We start from the raw sequence: 21,020 nt of genomic DNA, 5'->3' as shown, positions 1-21,020 counted from the left end.
TAAATAATCCTGTTTCTATCTTTGTTCCCTTGCCTTCCATACATAGACGGCAAATGTTCTATTGTTCCCGTTCACCATTTCAGTGAAGAAGCTTAAAAATGACTTTACATTTGCACGTTTCTTTGCTCGGTAAATACAGTTCCTCTCACTGCAGTTGAGCTGGAGAGGTCGATCTCTCACCAAAAAGCAAGATCTGGACAAAACTAAACAGCAAAACCAAGGCCGAATGGGAAGGGTGGGGGGTGGAGTCAGTACACCAGCCTAACAGGGGTTCTAGGGCTTCCACAGATAAACAAAGGAAGTTGATTTCCCCACGGCGCCGCGTGTGCTTCACTCGTGTGGAGTCCCAGAGCTCATTACCTCGAAAACGCAGCCCAAGTGCTGAATTTTTCTAAAGGATCCCATTATAGGTGGACACCCAGAAAGTCAGCGGAGGCAGAGCTGGATGGGGAAGAGAGTGGGCCGACCTTCGATTCCTTCCTCCCACCCCACCAAAGAACCTAAATACCTACCAGCCCCAGCATACCGACACATAGCTCCTCAGCTGCTCAAGATACAATGTTCAGGGGCAGGAGAAAAACGGGAGCGTGGGGGGTGGGCTTCAGGTGGGGTGAGTGCAAGGAGCTGGAGAGAGGAATCAAGTTCAGAGGCGAAGCCGAGGGCACCAGAGGGAGGTCTAAGCAGAGCGGAACAGCTTGGGTGCCGGCGGCGCGCGAACGCCCGAACGGCCGGGGGCGGGCACAGGCCCCTTCCTCACCTGGCAGCCCTTCTTGTGATGAAAGCCGACCACCGCGATGTGCAGTACGGGCCCACGGGGGGCGCTATCGCCGCCGCGCCCGTTTTTCTCCATGGGCGACCGCCGCAGGCCCGCAAGACGATGACTGCAACCGCCGAGGGCGGCAAGCCGAGCAACCCCGTGACCCCCAGGAGGAGGCGAGCAGTGGATTTCAGGTGTCAGCGAGGGCGTCGCATGAGAGCCTCGCAGGGAGCGAGGAGGAGGCCGAGGCTCCTGCAGCTCTGCACCGCCCCCCCCGGGCCGCAGCCGAGCTTCCCTCATCCGCTTCCGCTGCTTCCGGGCTGTCACCTGATGCGGCGGCAGCCGCCGGTAAGGCGGGACTGGGCAGGATTGGGAGGCACCTGATGAGGCGGGGCCTGGCGGGGCCTGGAAAGGGGGAGGGGCGCCGGGATGGGGCGGGGCCTGGTGGGGTCGCCTGGCACACCTGTCCCCCGCTCACACCCTCTAGGTGCGAACTTATCCCGCTTCCTCCTCCTCTGTCCTCGTTTCTTCCCCCTTAAAATCTCCGCCCCTTCCCATCTCGTCCCTCAGCTTTCCTTTTTTTTACTTCACTTTCGGAGTATCCAGTTCTTTCACTTCCTTTCCTTCGCCTCTCTGGCCTACAGTCTCTCTGTTCTTTACTCTTAAATTTTGATAACACGGAGACATATTGGTGCGGCTCTATATCTGTGTATTCAACCTTTAAATTACCTGCTTACCCAGAGTTTCTCTTTTGCTTCGTTCTATGTTTTTTTTCCTTATTTAAATATTATGTGTAGGAGTTTGGAAGTGTTTTAAGCTGATGCAGAATATCCTTGAAAGTAAATTTACAGGGAGACCTGTAAAATGATCCTTCTAGTCTTGCTATTTTATTTATTTATTTATTATTTTAGTCCTGCTATTTAAAAAAAAAATTCATTCTATCTTTCTGGTTTTAGTACTCTGGTCAGCACAGAGTACTAAAATACATGGGGTCTGTTGTCACCAGTATTTTTCATTTCCTTACTGTTTGTACTAATTCAATTAAAAAAAATTGAATCTCATTTTACGTCAATTTAAAGTGAATAATGGAAATACTAATAGATTTAACAAGTCTTATCCAGGGCAGTTTGAGGATAGGTACCTGCTTCAAATAGCATTCACAATTATTACAATAACGAGCTGTGAAGTTTATCATTACATGTTGCACATCCCTTAGTTTAGACAACCTTAGCAGCTGATTCCACTTCTGGCCTTGAAATTTAAGGACATTCATTCTAATATAAGTATGGCTGAGAAAAACAGTATACTCTTCTTAGAATATACTTTCTATGATTCAGTTGAACTGTTTTAATGCTAAGAAAAATACTGTAGAAAAATTTCAAGATGTTGCTACTATTTCTTTTCTGTATTACAAAAGTCTTGGCATTGGCTCAAAACTGTGTGAAACTATAATATTGCCTGTATACAGAATATGTCACTGTTTTGTTCCATCTGCCTTGACATTTAGGCCACAATTGGCCTAACTAAAATTGAAGTGAAATTGAACATCTTTTCAAAAGGATGTAAGGGCAGGACATCTTAGGACTATGTATCTACAGTGAATGCCAATTGTTTATTCATTGTGCAGGAGACCCAGTAATAACTTTATAAAAATCCATGTCATTTTGCATCCTAGGGCCTCCAACTAAGATTAAATCATTTATTCATAACCATTATGTTGGTTAAATGTTTAAAAATTGTCATTTAAAATAATGCTATAAACAAAGAAGGTATGTTACAGGGAAAATTGGAAAAGAAAGTAAACAAGTGGATTTCCAGAATTTTTTCCATCCCTAAATATACAGACTGGTCCATTTAACAATTTAGAATAACAACTTTTACGGTAGTTTTTTTTTAAATATTTTTAAATTAATTTATTTTTGGCTGCGTTGGGTCTTCATTGCTGCACGCGGGCTTTCTCTAGTTGTGGCGAGTGGGGGCTACTCTACTTTGCAGTGCGTGGGCTTCTCATTGTGCTGGCTTCTCTTGTTGTGGAGCCCAGGCTCTAGGAGCACAGGCTTCAGTAGTGTGGCACACGTGCTCTAGAGCACAGGCTCAGTAGTTGTGGCACATCGGCTTAGTTGCTCCGTGGCATGTGGGATCTTCCTGGACCAGGGATTGAACCCATGTCACCTGCATTGGCGGGCAGATTCTTAACCACTGCTCCACCAGGGAAGTCCTACATTAGTTTTTAATGAGTTGTATTAATATAAAATAAATTCATTAACAACATATTGTCTACAAGGACAAATATCTATTGAGGAGAAAATAGAAATTTCTCCTTTATTTTAAAAAGTATTGTAAGGAACAAGATTGGAAATAACAATTTGAGATAATGGAATACTTCCTGAACATTATTTTCTTTTGTTTTTATTTTTTTAAACTTTTTATTTTATATTGGAGTATAGCCAATGAACAATGTTGTGATAGTTTCAGGTGCACAGCCAAGTGACTCAGCCATACATATACATGTATCCTTTCTCCCCCAGACTCCTCTCCCATCCAGGCTGCCACATAACATTGAGCAGAGTTCCCTGTGCTATACAGTAGGTCCTTGTTGGTTATCCTTTTTAAATATAGTTGTGTGTACATGTCAATCAACTCCCTAACTATCCCTTCCCTCCCCCCCACCCCCTGCAACCATAAGTTCATTCTCTAATCTCTAAGTCTGTGAGTCCGTTTCTGTTCTGAACATTATTTTGAAAGGAAACTTTTGCTTGTATTTTTATGATGACATTTATCTCCAGGGAAAAAATTAGAAATGCTTTTCTGAATATACATTACATTGAAGAGCTTCTTTTAATTATATATATTTTATGGTGAATTATAAATTCTATATCTGCTCTGTAAGTAAGAGCTAATGGGAGAAAAACCCTGGAGACATAGAGCTGTGACATGTTTTCAAATTCATTAAAAATAAACTCTTCATCTGGAATTGCGTATTGTTTCTTTTTCTGTCTTGCCTCAGGAAAGTACTCAGTAAAATAAAACCACTCCCTTCCTGCAATCCCCATTAACTCTACTCTCTAAACAAATTTTATCAACTTTTTCAGAGTATAAAGAGACTTTCTTTATTCTTCATCAATAATATTGAATATTGCTTATGTTAATTTGGTTTCTGTAATGGAATACAAAGTATTGACTTTCTTAAAGCATATGTTTCTGAATTTTAAACTCTATCAAGTAACCAATGCCTTGAATTTGGTCCCTACTCATAGTATGGTGAAAATAAAACAAGAATACAGATAGGAAAACAAACAAACAGGAAAAGAAAAGGGCTTCACAACAAATTTGGCATTACTTTGTCTTTAGAATCATGTGAAGATTAAGGAGGTTTTTGATGGATATAAATGAAATAGAATGAGAAACAACTTAAAGAACTTAGCCCATACCTGGCCACAATGCTTGCCCTTGAACAGGTCTCAGTAATAATGATCTTAATGGAACAAAAGAACAAAAAAATGTTATCAGATAAGAGAAGTAACAATAGCAAAGATAATACATCTGTCATAAAGACTCCCAGTTCTGTTTCAATGATAAAGATTAGCCTGAAGCACTTTCTTGAGCTGTTTTGCTCAACTGTAACCTGAGGTTTGATGTTGACCTTTTGTGACCCTCCTGCCTTCAACCAACAAAAAGTTTGACTCTGTCCACCTTTGCCCCAATTCTGTGCTGAATTTTCTGCTCAAGCCCCCTCATGAATATGCATGTACCTTAGCTTAAAACTTCCCCAATTTTCCTGTTCGGAGAGATACTGTTTTGGGAAAGATCCCTGGTGTTATCCTTACTTGCTGCAAGTAAGAAATCCTGCCTTCTCTGGATCTTTGGCTTGGTTGTGTCTTTCAGCTAGACACCCACCAAGAGGCAAACCCAGTTTTCCAGTAACAAAATTGCTGCCTTAAAATGGCTTATGTGTTTAAAAGTAAGATAAATGTGAAACTAGCTACCTAGCAATGCTAGCTTTTGTAACGCCTACTCTAAACCAACCACCATATTAAATATTAGGAAACAAAGATAAATAGTAATAGCTCATATTTAATGAGTCCTCTGCTAGCTACTTTTCATGTATTATCTCATTTAATCTTCACAACAATCCTGTAAGTAGACACTATTATTCTGTTCTTTCCAATGGGTAACATGGGACTTGCAAAGTTTGAATAGGTCAAATAACTAGAAGGAATTGTGGTGGAGATGAGGTTTGAATCAAAGTAATTTAACTTCAAAACTAATGGATTTAATCATGCTTCTTCCCAAAATTCTTGACTTTGAGGAACCTTTTTTTGCAGGAATGGGGTGGGGTGGGATGTGTGTTACCCCCTGGGTAGATAATTATAAGAAAATGTTACCGAACACAAGTTTGTGTGACCAATGCACAGTGAGGCCAAACAGACCGAAACATTGGAGTTTGGAGCAGAGGAAGATTTATTGTAGGGCCAAGTAAGGAGAATGGGTGGCTCATGCCCCCCCAAACCCCAAACTCCCTGATGGTTTTGGGGAAGGAGGTTTTATAGGCAAAATTTGGGCTGAGGACTACAGGGTGTGTGACTTTATGCTGATTGATTAGTAGTGAGGTAACAGGGTGGTGTTCTAGGAATCTTTTTTTTTTTTCCTTTTTGCAGTACGCAGGCCTCTCACTGCTGTGTACTCTTCCGTTGTGGAGCACAGGCTCCAGACGCTGAGGCCCAGCGGCCATGGCTCACGGGCCCAGCCGCTCTGTGGCATGTGGGATCTTCCCGGACCGGGGCACGAACCCGTGTCCCCTGTATCGGCAGGTGGCCTCTCAACCACTGCGCCACCAGGGAAGCCCTAGGAATCTTATGCTCAACCTGAAGCTACTATCCTCCACCTGGGTGGGGGCCATAGTTCCTACAGAATTCAAAGATATTGTTATGTATGTTCCTTGAGCAAGAACCAGGACCCTGCCCCAAGGCTGCACCATTGTTTCTTGATTTCTCCTCCCTTATTTCTGCATCCCCTCCCTTCCCTAATTAGAAACTGTTTGAATCTGCCCTTTGGAACTCAGGGAAGGTCAAGGAGGCTGAATGAAGCCTATTTCCTACAAACAAGAAATGGGGGACACAGAAAGTCTTTTGTGCCCAGGAGGGCCCACAGGGGAGAGCATTGAGAGCTATTAACATTGAACATTGAGAGCATTCTGAGAGCTATTAACATTGTTGCAGGATAATGAGAGAGCCCAAGTCTGCAAGTCAGAGAAGCTTCACAGAGGTGGTCACATTTGAACAGGGTCTTGAAGGATGAGTGGGATTTATTAGAACTTGGGGACAGAGCATCCTAAATGCAATAAAGTAAAATCACTAAGGACTGAGGTTATTAAAGGACAGCATTTAGAAAAGGGAGGATTTTATGACAAACTCAGGGGAAGTATATAAGATTTAAGTTAAAGTGCAGCGAGAGATGTTTGGAGGAGGGCACATGCCAATTTGGAGGAGGGCACACAATATTCCCTCTACTTGGAATGCTGCTCTTGTCCCCTTTCTGCCTATCCAATTATTCATCCTCCAAGACTAGATTCCTGTCAATTCCTTTGTGAAGCTTCCCAAGCTATCTGTGTGGCCAATGGGCAAATTTAACTCTCTGAGTATGAGGAACTTTATCCAAATACCAGATCAAAGTGAAACCGCAGTCCTCCTCAGATGCAACTTGAACCCAGCCATACTTCAGATTGGGACTTGAACCCACAATACCAGACTTAGGAGGGGACTCAAACACATTGTCTTTTCATTGAAACAGCTTACATGGTGTCAGGACTTACTGAAGGTCATGTTCTTTGGTCTCAGCACAGAAATAATTCAGTGTGAAGCAAAGTGATAGGCAAAGAGTGGGTTTATTAGCATAGGATGCTTGTGAGGGATACAAGTAGTCAGGCAGGGGAGCACAGCTCCGAGAACAAAGAGGGCTATATTTTTATAATCAAGGAAAAAGTGGGGAGGGGAGAAGACCAGCTCCTTCCTCATTTTTGGGTAGAGGTCAAATCTTACATCATTAGTTCCTCCTTTGACCCTATATGGTCTAACCCAGACTGTAATGGCGCTATTTAAATCATATGTATATTAGCGAAAGGGTAGTGACATATACTAAAATATGGTAATTCATCTCAGGTTTCAGCACAATGTCCCCTTTCACCTAGTTTCTTTCCCCTTTCCCCTTTATTCCTGTTTTGGCTTCATGCAGAAATGCTACTCTTCAAGAACCATAACTCCCTGACTTCATGTAACTAGATGTAGACCCCATATCTACTGTCTTTTGTTTTAACTATCAGGATTTGTGGTTTGAATGCACCTGGTATTCCTTCAAGGTAGAGTAAATTTTCTGCTATGTTACTGGATTCTTTTATTTTCTTTTAAACTGGATTGTTTTCTTGAATGGTCATTAGTTTACAACAGTCTCCCAAACTCCCTTAAAATTCTCTCTCTTTAATCCCCTAGTGGGATTTATAACCTATTTAATTATCCTACTCTATCTCTATTAAAAAAGTAACTATTAGGAGTAAATGTATTTGTAAGTTTCCTGACACATATGAGGTACTCAATATTTCTGAAATGCAAAAAAGCCAGGATTGGCTTAGTATTAAGAAGGAGGTTGAATCCTAGGGGACTTTGAACTCAAGGGCCCACCTGTAAGGGCTTCTGAACCTCCTCACTGATGTTTGCCTTAAATCATACCTACTTCTCTAGGATCCCTGAAGCTAAAAGAGGACTTTTTGCTTTATGTATTAAATTTCATATGCCTTCCACATAATGTTTGTTAATTGTCTTTCTCCCCTATTTATCCTCTGGCTCCTATAAGGACAGAAGACATTGTAGTTCTGTTCTTTACACTGTTTTATACTCAGCAAAATGCCAGACAGTGTGCAACTAAAGTATTTGTTCAATGAATGAATGATGGGTGCTTTACAATCATTTCTTGTATGAATGAAGGATGTTCTTTCTGGCCTCTCTTGCTTAGGCTCTTTAGTTTTAAGTTCCTCAGATACAAACATAAAATATACTAAGGCAGAAAATTTGTTTGCTTTCTCTTTTCAAAAAAGAAGTGTGAAAGCATCAAGGTTTCCTAAATGTGATGTCATTAACATAGAGTGACATCTGGTGGTTGCCTGTTGGACAATGTGTTTGTGGAAGAAATAGTGAAAAAAGTCTATAGTAGACTCCTAGATATAACAGGATTTAAGAACGATAGTAGAAAATAGGGAACATATTTAAAATCTCCCCCTCGCCCAGAAAAGTTTTTTAAAAATGTTAGTTGTGGGTTTTATTTATTTATTTATTTATTTTTGGCCACACCATGCGGCAGGCGGGATCTTATTTCCCTGACCAGGGATCGAACCCATACCCCCGCCATGGAAGCACAGAGTCGTAACGACTGGACCACCAGGAAAGTCCCTTAGCTGTGGGTTTTCAATCCACTGAAGTTTTAAAAGAATTGGTAGATTCCTTAAAAGAAACAAAAATAACAACAACAAAATTTACGAAAATTACAACACAATGAATCGGTGGCGGGAAAATCAAATTTATTTATACTGGTCTGAAGAAAGATCCTGGGTTGAAATGAGATACAACTTGGGGAAGATAAGACGACTCAAAGGTTTCCGTTTGGCAAAGTCTTCCGGGTTAGAGGAATAATTTATTTACAAGGCGGGATAGTTTTAAAGTCTCTTGGAAATTTGGAGAGAAAAGTGAGTGTCTGTCGAGACCGCAAAACGTTCAGTGAACGGAAATATTTCCCAGGATCTCATTGCCGGGGAAGGAGTGACTGGGAGCGATCCCCGTGGACCGGCCCGATCGCACTCTCGGCCTCAGATTGGTCGAGTCTGAACGGGCTGCCGGAAAAAGCGGAAGCGCGCTCTTTCAAACTCGCCTTCCCAACTTCCAGAGACGCAGACCACTTCCGGCGTAGCCATGGCGGCTAACGCTACCACCAACCCGTCTCAGCTTCTCCCTCTAGGTAACCGTTGTCGTGTTGGGGTGCCGGGGCGGGGAGCTGAAGATTAGGGTCGGGGCCCGAGGGGCAGCGCAGCCCCTGGCTGAGTGTTAGGAAAACGTATATGACCAATTGCTTTCTTCGCGGCTCTCCTCTAGGCGCCAAGTCTCTGCGGCCTCAGGCCGCCCACGTCTCTTCGGCTTGGTGGGGTTTTCTCGAGGCAGGGACTTTTGACTCCCCAGACCAAACCGTCACCGGAAGAGGTTCACGCTTAGTGAATAAGTCGTTGGCCTTCTTTGTTGTGAGCTCGCCTTTACAGTAGTGGATAGCAGTTCCGTTCCTCAACCTGGCGTTTAAAATCCCCATCTGTTGCCTATCTGGCCGGTTGTTGAGAGAGGCACCAGGATCTGGACTGCGCCTTAAAAGAGGACTCTGGAAACTAGCTTTTCTTGCCGCTCATTCTTTCAACAGTTATTGCGCCTCTGTGCGCTGGAGACTGTGATTGGGCACTATTCAACAAACTAAAATCACGGCCGTTGCCTTCAGATAGCATACAAACCAGTGCAGGAAACAGGATGCCGGGCAAATAAACATCGTACCAAATAACGCTAAGCCTGCTGAAGAGATGTTCAAGCTGCTGTCAGACTACAGAGGATAGACTTTTGGGGGGTGGGGGAGACGTAGTGACGAGAAGGCATCTCTGGTGAAGACAGGCCTCTCTCTCTTTTTTTTAAAATAATGTTCTATATCTTTCTAAAATTTTTTTAATTAATTAATTAATTAATTTATGGCTGTGTTGGGTCTTCGTTTCTGTGCGAGGGCTTTCTGTAGTTGTGGCAAGCGGGACCACTGTTCATCGCGGTGCGCGGGCCTCTCACTATCGCGGCCTCTCCTGCTGCGGAGCACAGGCTCCAGACGCGCAGGCTCAGTAGTTGTGGTTCACGGGCCTAGTTGCTCCGCGGCATGTGGGGTCTTCCCAGACCAGGGCTCGAACCCGTGTCCTCTGCATTAGCGGGCAGATTCTCAACCACTGCGCCACCAGGGAAGCCCAGGCCTCTCTCTTAATATTTTGTATCTGAAGGGTGATTGAGCTAGTGGATGTGGCCGTGATTGTAAAGTGTCATGGAACAAACTCTTTTTGAATGATCAGTGTATGCCAGGCAGTGTCCATTGGGAATACACTGATGAGTAAAAACAACCACCATCTCTGCTCTCATGGACCTTAGAGTCTGGGGGGTGTGGGTGGGGTTCATATGTCAATAGGATAACCTAAAATAATATTAAGCCACAGCCATGATAAATTGTTACAAAGGAGGGGTAAGTGGAGAACAGGGAAAACTTTCCTGTTAATAGAATGATTAACAGAGACATGTAGTGTAAGATCTAAAGTTTTCGAGTGAATACTTTTCCTGGTTTATATTTCACCATATGCAAGTAATAAGTGCCAATAGGCACTCACATATTTGTTGAAGTAACGAATGGGCATAATAATCTTTTCTCTCCTCTCCCCCCCCCCTTTTTCTTGTTAAAAACAAATCCATAGAGCTTGTGGACAAGTGTATAGGATCAAGGATTCACATTGTGATGAAGAGTGATAAGGAGATTGTTGGCACACTTCTGGGATTTGATGACTTTGTCAGTATCCTTTTAAAAGTTGGTAGTATGGTTTTTTCTTCGGTATTTTAAAAAAAGAACTTTAGACTACTTACGGATATTTATAATAAAAATTAATTTATTCTCATGGAAATTGTGATAGTGTTTTAAGAGGTGCGTGTACTGAAAGAAGATGAAATTACTAATCACAAACATTTTGAATTTGAGCCATTGTGTTCAATGTTATAATTAAAACTGAACAAAGGCAGAAGCCAGAGTAAATTTAACTTGGTATATTTATTTTCTTAACACCAAATTTCAGATATGGTACTGGAAGATGTCACTGAGTTGTGAGTAGTGTTGAAAATTAAGGAATTGGGCAGGGGAATCTCTTTTTAATTTAAGGCAGTTTTAGTACTGTTGAGTCAGTAAAATGATCTGTTGAGTCAGAGAACACTGCCTATTCTAACTACTCTAAAGATAGAAGTTTTATCTACTGATGTTAGTAAAATTGGATTAGAGGATTATTACCTTTATGTAACTGTCACTAAATTGCTAGGAAATTAGTAGAGACAAAGCTTTAAGGTAAAAGGTACTAAAAACAGCCAGGGATCTTAGGGCTTAGGTCAAATAAAGGAACTGATAATAAGAGCATTTAATGCTTTAAATTAAGTATTCTACAACTTATATATAATAGAAAATGTAAATGATGCCTCAGTTATATTAATTATAAAGATCATGACCAGTAGCTCTGCTTTCAGATTTGAATTAATTACAGATTGGTATAATGGATAGGAATCAGTAGTAGATAATAGTAAAAAGAGTGAGGATAGTAAACATTTTAGTTCATATTTGATCTCCTTGGCAAGTTTCAGCTTTTTAGATGAAGATCAGCTCAGTGGATGTGGGTCTTAGGCCAGTCAGTCCACTCTGTTGCCTTTGGGGAAGAATTTACATCACCCAGGGGTGATGTACATCACCCACTTTGTCTCTGAAAAGTGTTGGTACAGTTGCCTGACCTCATGTTCATTTATATAGAATAATTAACCTTTAATCTATCTGTTTAGTGAAATCACACCAGAAGGAAGAAGAATTACTAAATTAGATCAAATTTTGCTAAATGGAAATAACATAACAATGGTAAGACACAGTAAAGCTATTTTTATTTAGATGTTAAGCCATTTTTGTGGGGCAGGGATTACAGAACTAACTTGCTTGACTAAGTGCTCATGGGTCCAGTGGTGCTTAAGATGGGAAATGGGTGCTCTGGTGGTCCGGGCTCTATGGCCAAACTGTTGAAGATGACATTAGGCCTAAGATAGTTTGCTTGTGCTTTTTTTTTTTTTGCGGTATGCGGGCCTCTCACTGTTGTGGTCTCTCCCGTTGCGGAGCAGAGGCTCCGGACGCGCAGGCTCAGCGGCCATGGCTCACTGGCCCAGCCGCTCCGCTGCATGTGGGATCTTCCCAGACCGGGGCACGAACCCATGTCCCCTGCATCGGCAGGCGGACTCTCAACCACTGTGCCACCAGGGAAGCCCTGCTTGTGCTTTTTAATCATTTGTTTTGCTAGGAATCATTGTTGAGACACTAAGTATTAATTGATGATGTTGGAATTGTAAACAGCAGTGACATGGAGAAAATGGAAATATGGGGGAGGGGCAAAGAGGCGTGACTCCGATCAATGAGGAGCTCTCAGTAGGGGTTTTTAGATTATGTAGTTCTAAACTAAATATTAAACTTTTTCCTCCTTTGCAGCTGGTTCCTGGAGGAGAAGGACCTGAAGTATGAATGGATTTCCTTGACTTATGCTAGATTCTGTTTTGTCTTATAATGACAACAAAATAGAATTTTTATTTTAATCTTTTAATGTTTGTATTCTCTGAAGCCAAGTTTTCCGTTAAAGGGAAATGCTTTGAAGATGCATTGTAAATGCCTGTTTTTGTAAGTTAATCATGATTATGTTGGAAAAAGAAGAACAGTTTGTTCTTTGAAAACAAAAATAAAGGTGTTTTTGTTAACTGTCATTTTATTTATTATACTGCAATAGCCAGTGGTTGTAGTTACTTTGTCACTTGCTTTCCTGTCATTTTATGATTATTTGCTTCCTCATTTAGGTGACCATTTGATTCTCAAACAAAAATTGTTCCAGACAAAATGATGAGCTTTGATTTTGAACAGGTGCATTAAAAAAACCTGAAATGATTGCTTACAAAATTCAGTTCAAACTCTGATGCTTTGAAATGAGGATTTTTCTACTGAACTCAAGTTCCATTAACTCCTATTAAAAACAAAGAAGCAAAATACACAGGTAATATATGCACATTGTAGAAGTGCAGATAAAGTAAAAAGGAAAATATTAAACACTTTGCTGTATATTCTCTTAGACTTTCTTAATATACTCTCAGTACACACTTTATTTTTACAAAAACTTACTCTTCCTGAATGTACTGTTTTGTAGCCTCCAGATAAGACTTTTTTTTGAATTTAAATGGGGAGAATCTTTCCGTGTCAAATATTTTGGCAGCATAAATGTGTGCATAATATTTTATTAAATGGGTTTACCATAACTTATTTAGCCTATTCTTTATTACTGGCCACAGTAGTCTAACTAAATCTTTATACATTTTTATTTTTCTTAGAATAAATTCAAAAATATGTAAGGTCAAAGGATAGATATTGTCGTGTTGCCAACAAAAAGTTTGTGCCAACCTACATATAGTTGTAGTTTTTCATAGTACCCTTCACACACTTAACAACATTGGCTATGTTCTATTTTCTCCTCTCTTTGCCATTGTGATAGGCAAAACCTGGTATGTTTAAATTTTTAAAAAGTAATTTTGAACTGATTTGTATTTTGTGAATTACTTATATGAGGGTTTTGCCATTGAGATGCTGTTCTTTTTCTTACTAATCTGTAAGAATTCTTAATACGTTACTCTTAATCGTGCATTTTGCAATAACTTCCCCAGTTTGTAGTTTGCCTGTTGGTACTTTTGTTTGTTTGTTTGTTTGTTTTTATTTTTGGCTGTGTTGGTTTTTCATTGCTGCACACGGGCTTTCTCTAGTTGGGGCAAGCTGGGGCTACTCTTGGTTGTGGTGCACAGGCTTCTCATTGCAGTGGCTTGTTGCGGAGCACGGGCTCTAGGCACGCAGGCTTCAGTAGTTGTCGCGCGGGCTCAGTAGCTGTGGCTCGTGAGCTCTAGAGCACAGGCTCAGTAGTTGTGGTGCAGGGGCTTAGTTGCTCCGCTGCATGTGGGATCTTCCTGGACCAGGGCTCGAACCCGTGTCACCTGCACTGGCAATGCTGTGTTCTCAAACAAGTGGGAGAGAGTTCCGGTGCTTTTTTGCCGCATAGCTTACACACTTTCCTTTTTCAGGAAGGTGAGACTAAGCCAGAAGACTGTATACCAGATGTCCCAGGCAATGAACATGCCAGGGAATTTCTGGCCCATGCACCAACCAAAGGACTTTGGATGCCACTGGGGAAAGAAGTCAAAGTCATGCAGTGTGAGTGTGGAAGGGTTTCAAGAAACACCCTCAATACGTGCAAGTTATAGACCACCATTTACAAAAAAGTTCACTTACTTAATTTGTTCCCACCACTGCGCTGTTAAAGTCAGGGTACGATCTCTATTCTATAGATGAGGAAGCCGCCTGACATATGTTATTAAGTGGTACAAGGTGAGGCAGAGCGGTGCTTTGACTCCAGGGCTTCTGGCTGCAAGGGCAATGGTCTTCCACAGGGCTGTAGCTGCCTGCAGAGTTTATGCTTCAGTATTATGCCTGTAATGGAAAGGATATTCCATGTTAAGGTTTTATCCAGGTGACCTGAGAGGAGCTCTGGGCCACAGAGGGTGGGTCTGGAACAGGTAGAGCTCTGTGTGCACACCCTCCACCGCATCAGAGCAGCAGCACCTTCATCCAGCGTAAGATGGTGTTTGAAGAAGAGGTACTGCTGCCTTTAAAGACGTTATTTGTACAAAGATTCTTCACGCACACAATTAAAATAGTGTTTCCCAGCCCCTTTCCTTCATTCTCCTCACCTCCAAGGGACCACCTCAACCTCTTTTTTTTTTTTTTCAACCTCTTTTAAGAAGGTTATTTTGAAGTTTAGCTCTGGACTAAACATACCAAAGGCAAAAAATTTGCTCATAAACTCACCTTGCTTTTAAAAATCCCTTCCAAATCACCGGGCATCAATCAAAGTCATAATAACCAAGAGTTAAGATGTGACATTACCCCACCTTTAAGTAGAAGTGGTAGGCTTAAATATTTCTTGAGTCTAATGGTTTTAGGACTAAGACTGGAACTTATTTAAACTTCCCTAGGGCTCTTATGCATCCCATTCTTCACTTACCTGCTTGCTTCATTCTTTGCACCCCAGAGGTAATCATCTCCCAAAGCTCTCCTTTGGGCCCTCCCTCCCTCCCCACTCCTGTCAGCTGTGCCCCCGCCAGTCATAGGATGGTCCAAACTCAAGCTTCAACCAGGTGTGGGGAGGCTGCTAGTCCAGTCCCTCAATCTCACCGTTTTATGCCCCTCCCACCATAACCCACACAGCAAAGCAAAACAACTTTTCCCAACTTCTGACTCCAGCCTTCTTTTAAAGATTCAATTCTGTTAGTCCTCTCACATATCTTTTACTCCCATGTGAATCAAAACCCTCACCACTTTGTTTTGTTGAATGAAACTGGTTTTCAGCCATATAGGCACTCTTCACTCTAATTTCTCCTATAAAATACTGCTGGTTGAAATTCCTACGGCACATTTGTCTCATTTCTCTACTCAATCTGGATTAGCCCCTTGCCTACAGGATAATAATCTACAAGTGAAGAGAAACACTACTACTTTACCCCATTATCCTATTTCCCAATTCCTCTGCCAGTCTTCCCTTCTCTGGCAGGATGGTCTCGAGAGGAACCCTGCTCTGACTGCCCATTTGAGCTCACGCTACTGTCTCCATTCCCACTCCAAACTTGCTCCTCTTTTGTCTCCAAACCACAGAAACTAAAACTGTCGAAATTCTCTGCCTCCACATAGACTGCCCATTCTCATCAATCCAGCTAGACTGATGTCCTCCTGACGATCTCAGCCCAACTCTCCTTACCGCCACCATCCAGCTCTTTATAATCTAATAGAGCACTTTGTTTCACATTACATTGCAATTTCCTAGAATGCAGGAATTCTAACGTGGGATTCTTTTTGCAAATCCTATGAATATGGGCACCTACAGCTTAAGGGAAAACATACTTTAAAAATGGAGAAATACTATTGATTCACAGTTGCCTTTGCATCCAGGACCCAGTATGGAACCACCGCAGACAACCAAATAAGATGAACCCCCTAGTCACTTACATTCCAGTGGTTTGTGAGGCTCTCCTGGACTCCAGTCCCTCTGGCTTGGGCATAGTATGTTTTCTTCGGAGGGTGACACCAGTGCTTTCATAGCCATCCTGTCGTTTCAGCTGGTAAACCACAGGGACTATGTGCTCATATTCACCACCAGCTTGTAATAACCTGTACTTATTTCTGGTGGGCCAAACCATAAGTTGGGGAGGGACAGAGCACTCAGGTGGCATCCTGATTATCCTTCCAGCCTTCAGATAAGACCTTCCTTTGGAAGATGTCAGAGGGCCCTGTGGACTCACTTCTTCAAGGAGGCATTCTACCTCATGCATTACATCTTCAGCTTCCAACTCAGAGTCTTCCGAATCCTCAGGAAGCACGATGGTCAAGGCAGGGCTTTTCTGCAGCAAATAGGCTGTCTTAACATTTGAGACGCTGCTCAGGTCTTTCAGCTTCCTGCCTTTCACAGTCTTTCTAGTCTCTGCACACCTTTTCAAGTTCTCTTTATGCACCTCCCCAATCTCATCATTCACCATCACTTCATCTTTGTCTGCACTTAGTTTCCTATTTGTGACTGGCTTTCTCCATGACCCCTTGGTTTTGCAGTCTGGTGAGGTCCCTTCATCTCTGCAGGGCATTTGCTGGGGGGATTTCTCTACCTGTGCTTCATACCAACTCATGTCGCACTGGATGCCCTCTTCTACTTTGGTAAACTGGGCCGACCAGGTAGGGGAGGGAATGTGCCCCTCATAGTTACTGTTCTCTTCCTCACCTTCATCTTCATCTTCATCCTGGTTCCTACTCTCCAGCTGCTCTGCTCCCTTTCTCATTTCCCACTGGATGCCATCAACCTACTCTGTACAGGGTGGAAGGAGGGGAGAAATAATGACACTCCTCATAGAGGCTATGAGAGTCACCTCCAGAGGGCATTTGCTGGGGGTATTCCTCGAGCTGTATGCCCTCACCTACTTCATTTGGCAGGGGGACAGGGGAAATTACAGGGGAATAAAAATACTCCTTGTAACTATCAGAATCATCATCATCATCAGTTTCAAAGAGGTCCCTGTACTTCCACCGTGGTCCTTCACTGCTCTCTGATGATGGCTCAGGCTGTGCATCATAGCACTGACCCATGGCACCCTGAGTGGCCTCATCTACTTTGTTGACCTGAGCCAACCAGGTCGGGGAGGCAATACCTCCCTCAGGATAGCTAATGTTCTCTACCTCTTCCTTTTCACCCACATTCTCAGGGCAGAATGTATTCACAGGGATACTGGTCACCCTTACTATGTCATGGCTGTTGCCTTCTGAGTTAACATCTGGCTTTTCATTCAAGTTTTCAGCCTGTTGAGGTTCAGTTTCTGTTTGGGTGTCTCTTGTTTTTGTTTCTTCCCAGTAGCCACCATATTGTTGGAATTGTGCCATGTTATAAAACATAGGAACCATGGGTCTTTGGTTGAGAGTAGTGGGCAATGGGGACTGAAGGACGAGGAAGCTAGGATACTCACTGAGCACCACAGGATATGGAAAATACAGACTGCATTTGTGAAACCTAGAAAGAGAATGGAATAGTTAGCTATTTTGTCTCCTGCAGCTGGTCACAACATTCAGCCAGTACACACCACACCTGTACAGCCACAACTGTTCAAATCCACCACAGGACTACCACTTAGTCTTCTGTTACCAAAGCCAAGGTCTTAAAGTCCTCCCAAGTCCTTACATGAATAACTACTAACAACTTTCTTAACCCATCTCCCACACATCTCACAGGCCTGTAATGCATTTTGCTTCCAGAACAATCTTTCTGAACAATCTGTGATCCTCACTTCAGTTACAGTATTTGAATGGCTTATCATTGCCTGTCAGGATAACGAGGAACAATGACCACATTTCTTAGGATGGCGTAAAGCACCTCATCATCTAGTTTCTCAGGGTATCATCTCATTAAGATGTAGGTGGTCCAATAAGGACCTTGCCATAGATGGGTTCTTCCACATAAGGCAACTCCTCTTTTCCTACCTTCCCTGCTACCAAACTGCTACCAAAGCCTAATCATTTTACAAAGGGAATCCTGCCAACACATGGACCTTGAGGCATTTTGCTAAGAAAAATCAGTTGGACAGAAAAAGGCAAATGCTGTATGATCACTTATGTAAATATATGGAAAAAGTGGAATCACAGAAGTAGAATGGTGGTTGACAGGCCCGGGGTGTGGGGGAACGGGGAGACGTTGGCCAATGGCAAAAACTCCTCTAATTCAGCTTATTATTCAGAAGACAACACAGGCAAAGAGAAGTTAAATATTTACTAAAATCAGCCCATTTTTAAGAACATAATTCAGGGAATTCTGTGGTGGTCCAGTGGTTAGGACTCTGCACTTTCACTGTCGAGGGCGTGGGTTTGATCCCTGGTTGCAGAACTAAGATCCCACAAGCCTCAGGACGTGGCCAAAAACAAAAACAAAAAAACACAACCCCCCCCCCCCGTCCCCATAATTCAGCCCTCTCTTTCAATTCTACAGCACTGTGTACTCCATGTCTTAAATATTTAAAAGGTGGTAGACATTCTGGATATGTAAAATGCTTGGAAGTCACTTACTCCCAAAACAGTAAAAAAGCTAATATGTCACAAACTCTTCTCAGATCATTCACGGCAATGGGTGTACAGGGAAGACTGCTACCCCCAGTATTGGAGAGACGTGAACAGACAATCACAACATACAGGAACACAAACCCTGTAGGGATCTCATCCCCATCTAGCCCACCGGAAGTGGCTTCACTCCTGGAATTCCAGGTTTCACAAGAAAATATATCCTATAAATTTCTTTTCACTAAAATCTGAGTCATGTTGCAATTAAGAAAAACCGAGTACAAATCTTATTCCTACTTCCAGCACTTACTCCTTTAATTCTCCTAAACCACAACTCTAAAGGACAAATAAAATATTGTAAACCTTAAGGGTGTAGAAAAACCAGGGGTATATAGCAGCTCAGCCTGTGAATTCCAAGAATGTTTAAGATACAATATGGGGACTTCCCTGGTGGTGCAGTGGATAAGAATCCACCTGCAAATGCAGGGGACACGGGTTCGAGCCCTCCGGGAAGATCCCACATGCCGCGGAGCAACTAAGCCCGTGCACCACAACTACTGAGCCTGCGCTCTAGAGCCCGAGAGCCACTACTACTGAGCCCGTGCACCAGAGCTACTGAAGCAGGGTGTGGAGGTCGCGGGAACAGACTGGCCTGTGGGGAGGGGGGTGGTAGGAGACGCGGAGCCGGGGGCCTGGACTCCCGGACTGAGGAGGGGTTCGGCCCGGGTGGAGGCTGGGGGGCAGGCTGGAGAGGCTGTGGACAAGGGCGGTGCAGCCGAGGCCTAGGCCGCGTCTCCCAGTGCAGCCGCGGGGCGTGGCCCCTGGCATTTGGCGCCCGGCACTAGGTACCCCGCGCCTCCAAGGCCTCATCTCCCCACGGTGCTCCTGCCTGGGGAGCCAGACTTGCTCAGCACGATGCGGGCCCGGGCTTCTGGGCGCTGCTCCCCTGGTTGAAACGCACGCAGGGCAGCCTCCGCGTGTCCCCATCTCAGGCGAGCGGGAAGAGAAGGTAAGGGACCTCCACCCAGGCTCCCAGTTCTGATGGGGGACAAGGACGACTTCCTTCCTTTACAGCACTTTACAGGGCAGAGTGCGGCTGTCCTTTCCTAACTACAAACACCTGCTTTTCAGCCTGGGACATGAACTCTTCAGGAAACAAGGACAATTTTGAGGGCAGTAACTCCAGACCTTTCTTTTATGTGCACCCCGTGGCCCAGCAGCTTCACCTGAGTCCCTGGTACCAGAATCCTGTCTATAATCCATTCTCCATTCCTGGAGCAGGTAAGGAATCTGAATCCCCAAAGAGGTTCAGTGGGATTAGGGACCCTCCCTGTGAGCCAAAGCCTGAAGGTTTCTAACACCTGCGTCCATTACCGCCCTTTCCTCACCCTGTGCTCACACCAGAGAGACTGTAGCAGCGCATGGGGCAGTGTTTGTTGTTCAGGTTAATAGGAAACATTCGAATTCTAGCTATATGCCAGTTACTCTGCTAAATGCTAGAAATAGGTTCTCTCATTGACCTTAACAGCCCATGAGCTAGGTACTGTTGCTATCCTTGCTTCCCAGCTGAGGGAGCTGAGGTTCCCAGTCAGTGACTGGCCCAGGGTCACAGAGTAATCCAACCAAAGTCCCCTCGTGTGTGAGGCCAGAGGTGCCTTAGTGCTCCTAGTCCCTGTAATTTTTCGACATGGCCTAAAAGATTCTAAAAGCTATTACGGTGATATCAGAAAAGTATGTTGGAGGAAGATGACAAGCAAGACTTGAAAATGTTTGGAAGGTAGACATCTAGCGTTTCATTCAGTACATGGGGGAGGGGGCTTTAGGCAGGCAGGAGGATCCATGGGGTGATTTTCCCATCTCACCTCTCCAAGTAGGAAAGATAATGTTAAACTTGCTCCTCTGAGTATCCTGCTGGAGATAAAGCATGTTGTAAATATTATGCAACTTTTCCAGGTAGAAAACTAGGTGTGATAAGGAGAGCTTCTGAATTCACCACTGTTGCCAGCTGAATAGTAGTCTCAGTCTGAGCAACAGGGACCTGTGCCAGCGTATGGCCTGTGACCTACAATTCTTCACTGTGTCTCTACCTGCCAGATGTTGGACTAGCACCTCCACATGAGCCAGCTCCTTCAAGAAATCTTACCGTTTATAAACCCTTGGCTCTGTTTCTCTGCAGATTCCCTAATTAGTACAGATGTTGAAATGCTGTCTTGAAATGGTGCAGAGACAGGAATTGTGTGAGGAAGAGTACAGCATACAGAGGGGGGGAGGTTTCTGAGAGGAAGAAATTCATATTGTATCTTTTTATTTTTAAAGATTTTAAATTTTATTTATTTCTGGCTGCGTTGGGTCTTCGTTGCTGTGCGCGTGGGCTTTCTCTAGTTGCGGTGAGCAGGGGCTACTCTTCGCTGTGGTGCGCAGGCTTCTCATTGTGGTGGCTTCTCTTGTTGTGGAGCACAGGCTCTAGGCATGCGGGCTTCAGTAGTTGTGGCTCACGGACTCTAGAGCGCAGACTCAGTCGTTGTGGCACACGGGCTTAGTTGCTCTGCGGCATGTGGGATCTTCCTGGACCAGGGCTTTGCATTGGCGGGTGGATTCTTAACCACTGCGCCCCCAGGGAAGTCCCCCAAATATATTATTGATAAGCGTTGAAAACAGTGATGCCCATTAAAAAAATAAATGGATAAAGGTCTCACCTCTTTGACTAAGGACATATAGATTCTGATAAGGAAGAGTGCATTTTATTGTACTGGGTCAG

General features: G+C 43.5%; 2 protein-coding genes across 7 annotated transcripts in view; one reads left to right on the top strand and one right to left on the bottom strand.

Annotated features, from left to right (window-relative positions):
• Positions 1–1,069, bottom strand: part of AVL9 (AVL9 cell migration associated) — a 92,963-nt gene extending 91,894 nt beyond the window's left edge. For all 5 annotated transcript variants that reach the window (XM_060020691.1, XM_060020692.1, XM_060020690.1 and 2 more), the window contains exon 1: positions 758–1,069. In XM_060020691.1, coding sequence (XP_059876674.1) covers positions 758–1,057 — 300 coding nt within the window. In that variant the 5' untranslated portion in view covers positions 1,058–1,069. The remainder of the gene's footprint in view (positions 1–757) is intronic.
• Positions 1,070–8,694: 7,625 nt separating this feature from the next.
• Positions 8,695–13,834, top strand: LSM5 (LSM5 homolog, U6 small nuclear RNA and mRNA degradation associated). Of its 2 annotated transcripts, XR_009520548.1 has the most exons (6): positions 8,695–8,758; positions 10,278–10,373; positions 10,650–10,677; positions 11,395–11,467; positions 12,083–12,635; positions 13,705–13,834. XR_009520548.1 is itself a non-coding variant. In XM_060019938.1 (5 exons), the coding sequence occupies exons 1-5, from the start codon at positions 8,713–8,715 to the stop codon at positions 12,113–12,115; spliced, it is 276 nt and encodes a 91-aa protein (XP_059875921.1). In that variant the 5' UTR covers positions 8,695–8,712; the 3' UTR covers positions 12,116–12,871. The 2 variants fall into 2 exon arrangements, 1 of the variants encoding a protein (XP_059875921.1); XM_060019938.1 differs by lacking the exon at positions 13,705–13,834 and having other exon boundaries at positions 12,083–12,871.
• Positions 13,835–21,020: the final 7,186 nt, after the last annotated feature.

This window comes from Delphinus delphis, chromosome 9, assembly GCF_949987515.2.
Source record: "Delphinus delphis chromosome 9, mDelDel1.2, whole genome shotgun sequence".
Classification (NCBI taxonomy): domain Eukaryota; kingdom Metazoa; phylum Chordata; class Mammalia; order Artiodactyla; family Delphinidae; genus Delphinus; species Delphinus delphis.
Note: the sequence above shows the minus strand (reverse complement) of the source record. Positions and strands in the feature narration are given on the sequence as shown.

Bases quoted from the DNA above. Each gene is read 5' to 3' on its own strand.
- LSM5 (XM_060019938.1), top strand. From the start codon at position 8,713: ATGGCGGCTAACGCTACCACCAACCCGTCTCAGCTTCTCCCTCTAG. The intron at 8,759-10,277 runs GTAACCGTTGTC...ACAAATCCATAG, and splicing joins GTCTCAGCTTCTCCCTCTAG to AGCTTGTGGACAAGTGTATA. The intron at 11,468-12,082 runs GTAAGACACAGT...CCTCCTTTGCAG, and splicing joins ATGGAAATAACATAACAATG to CTGGTTCCTGGAGGAGAAGG.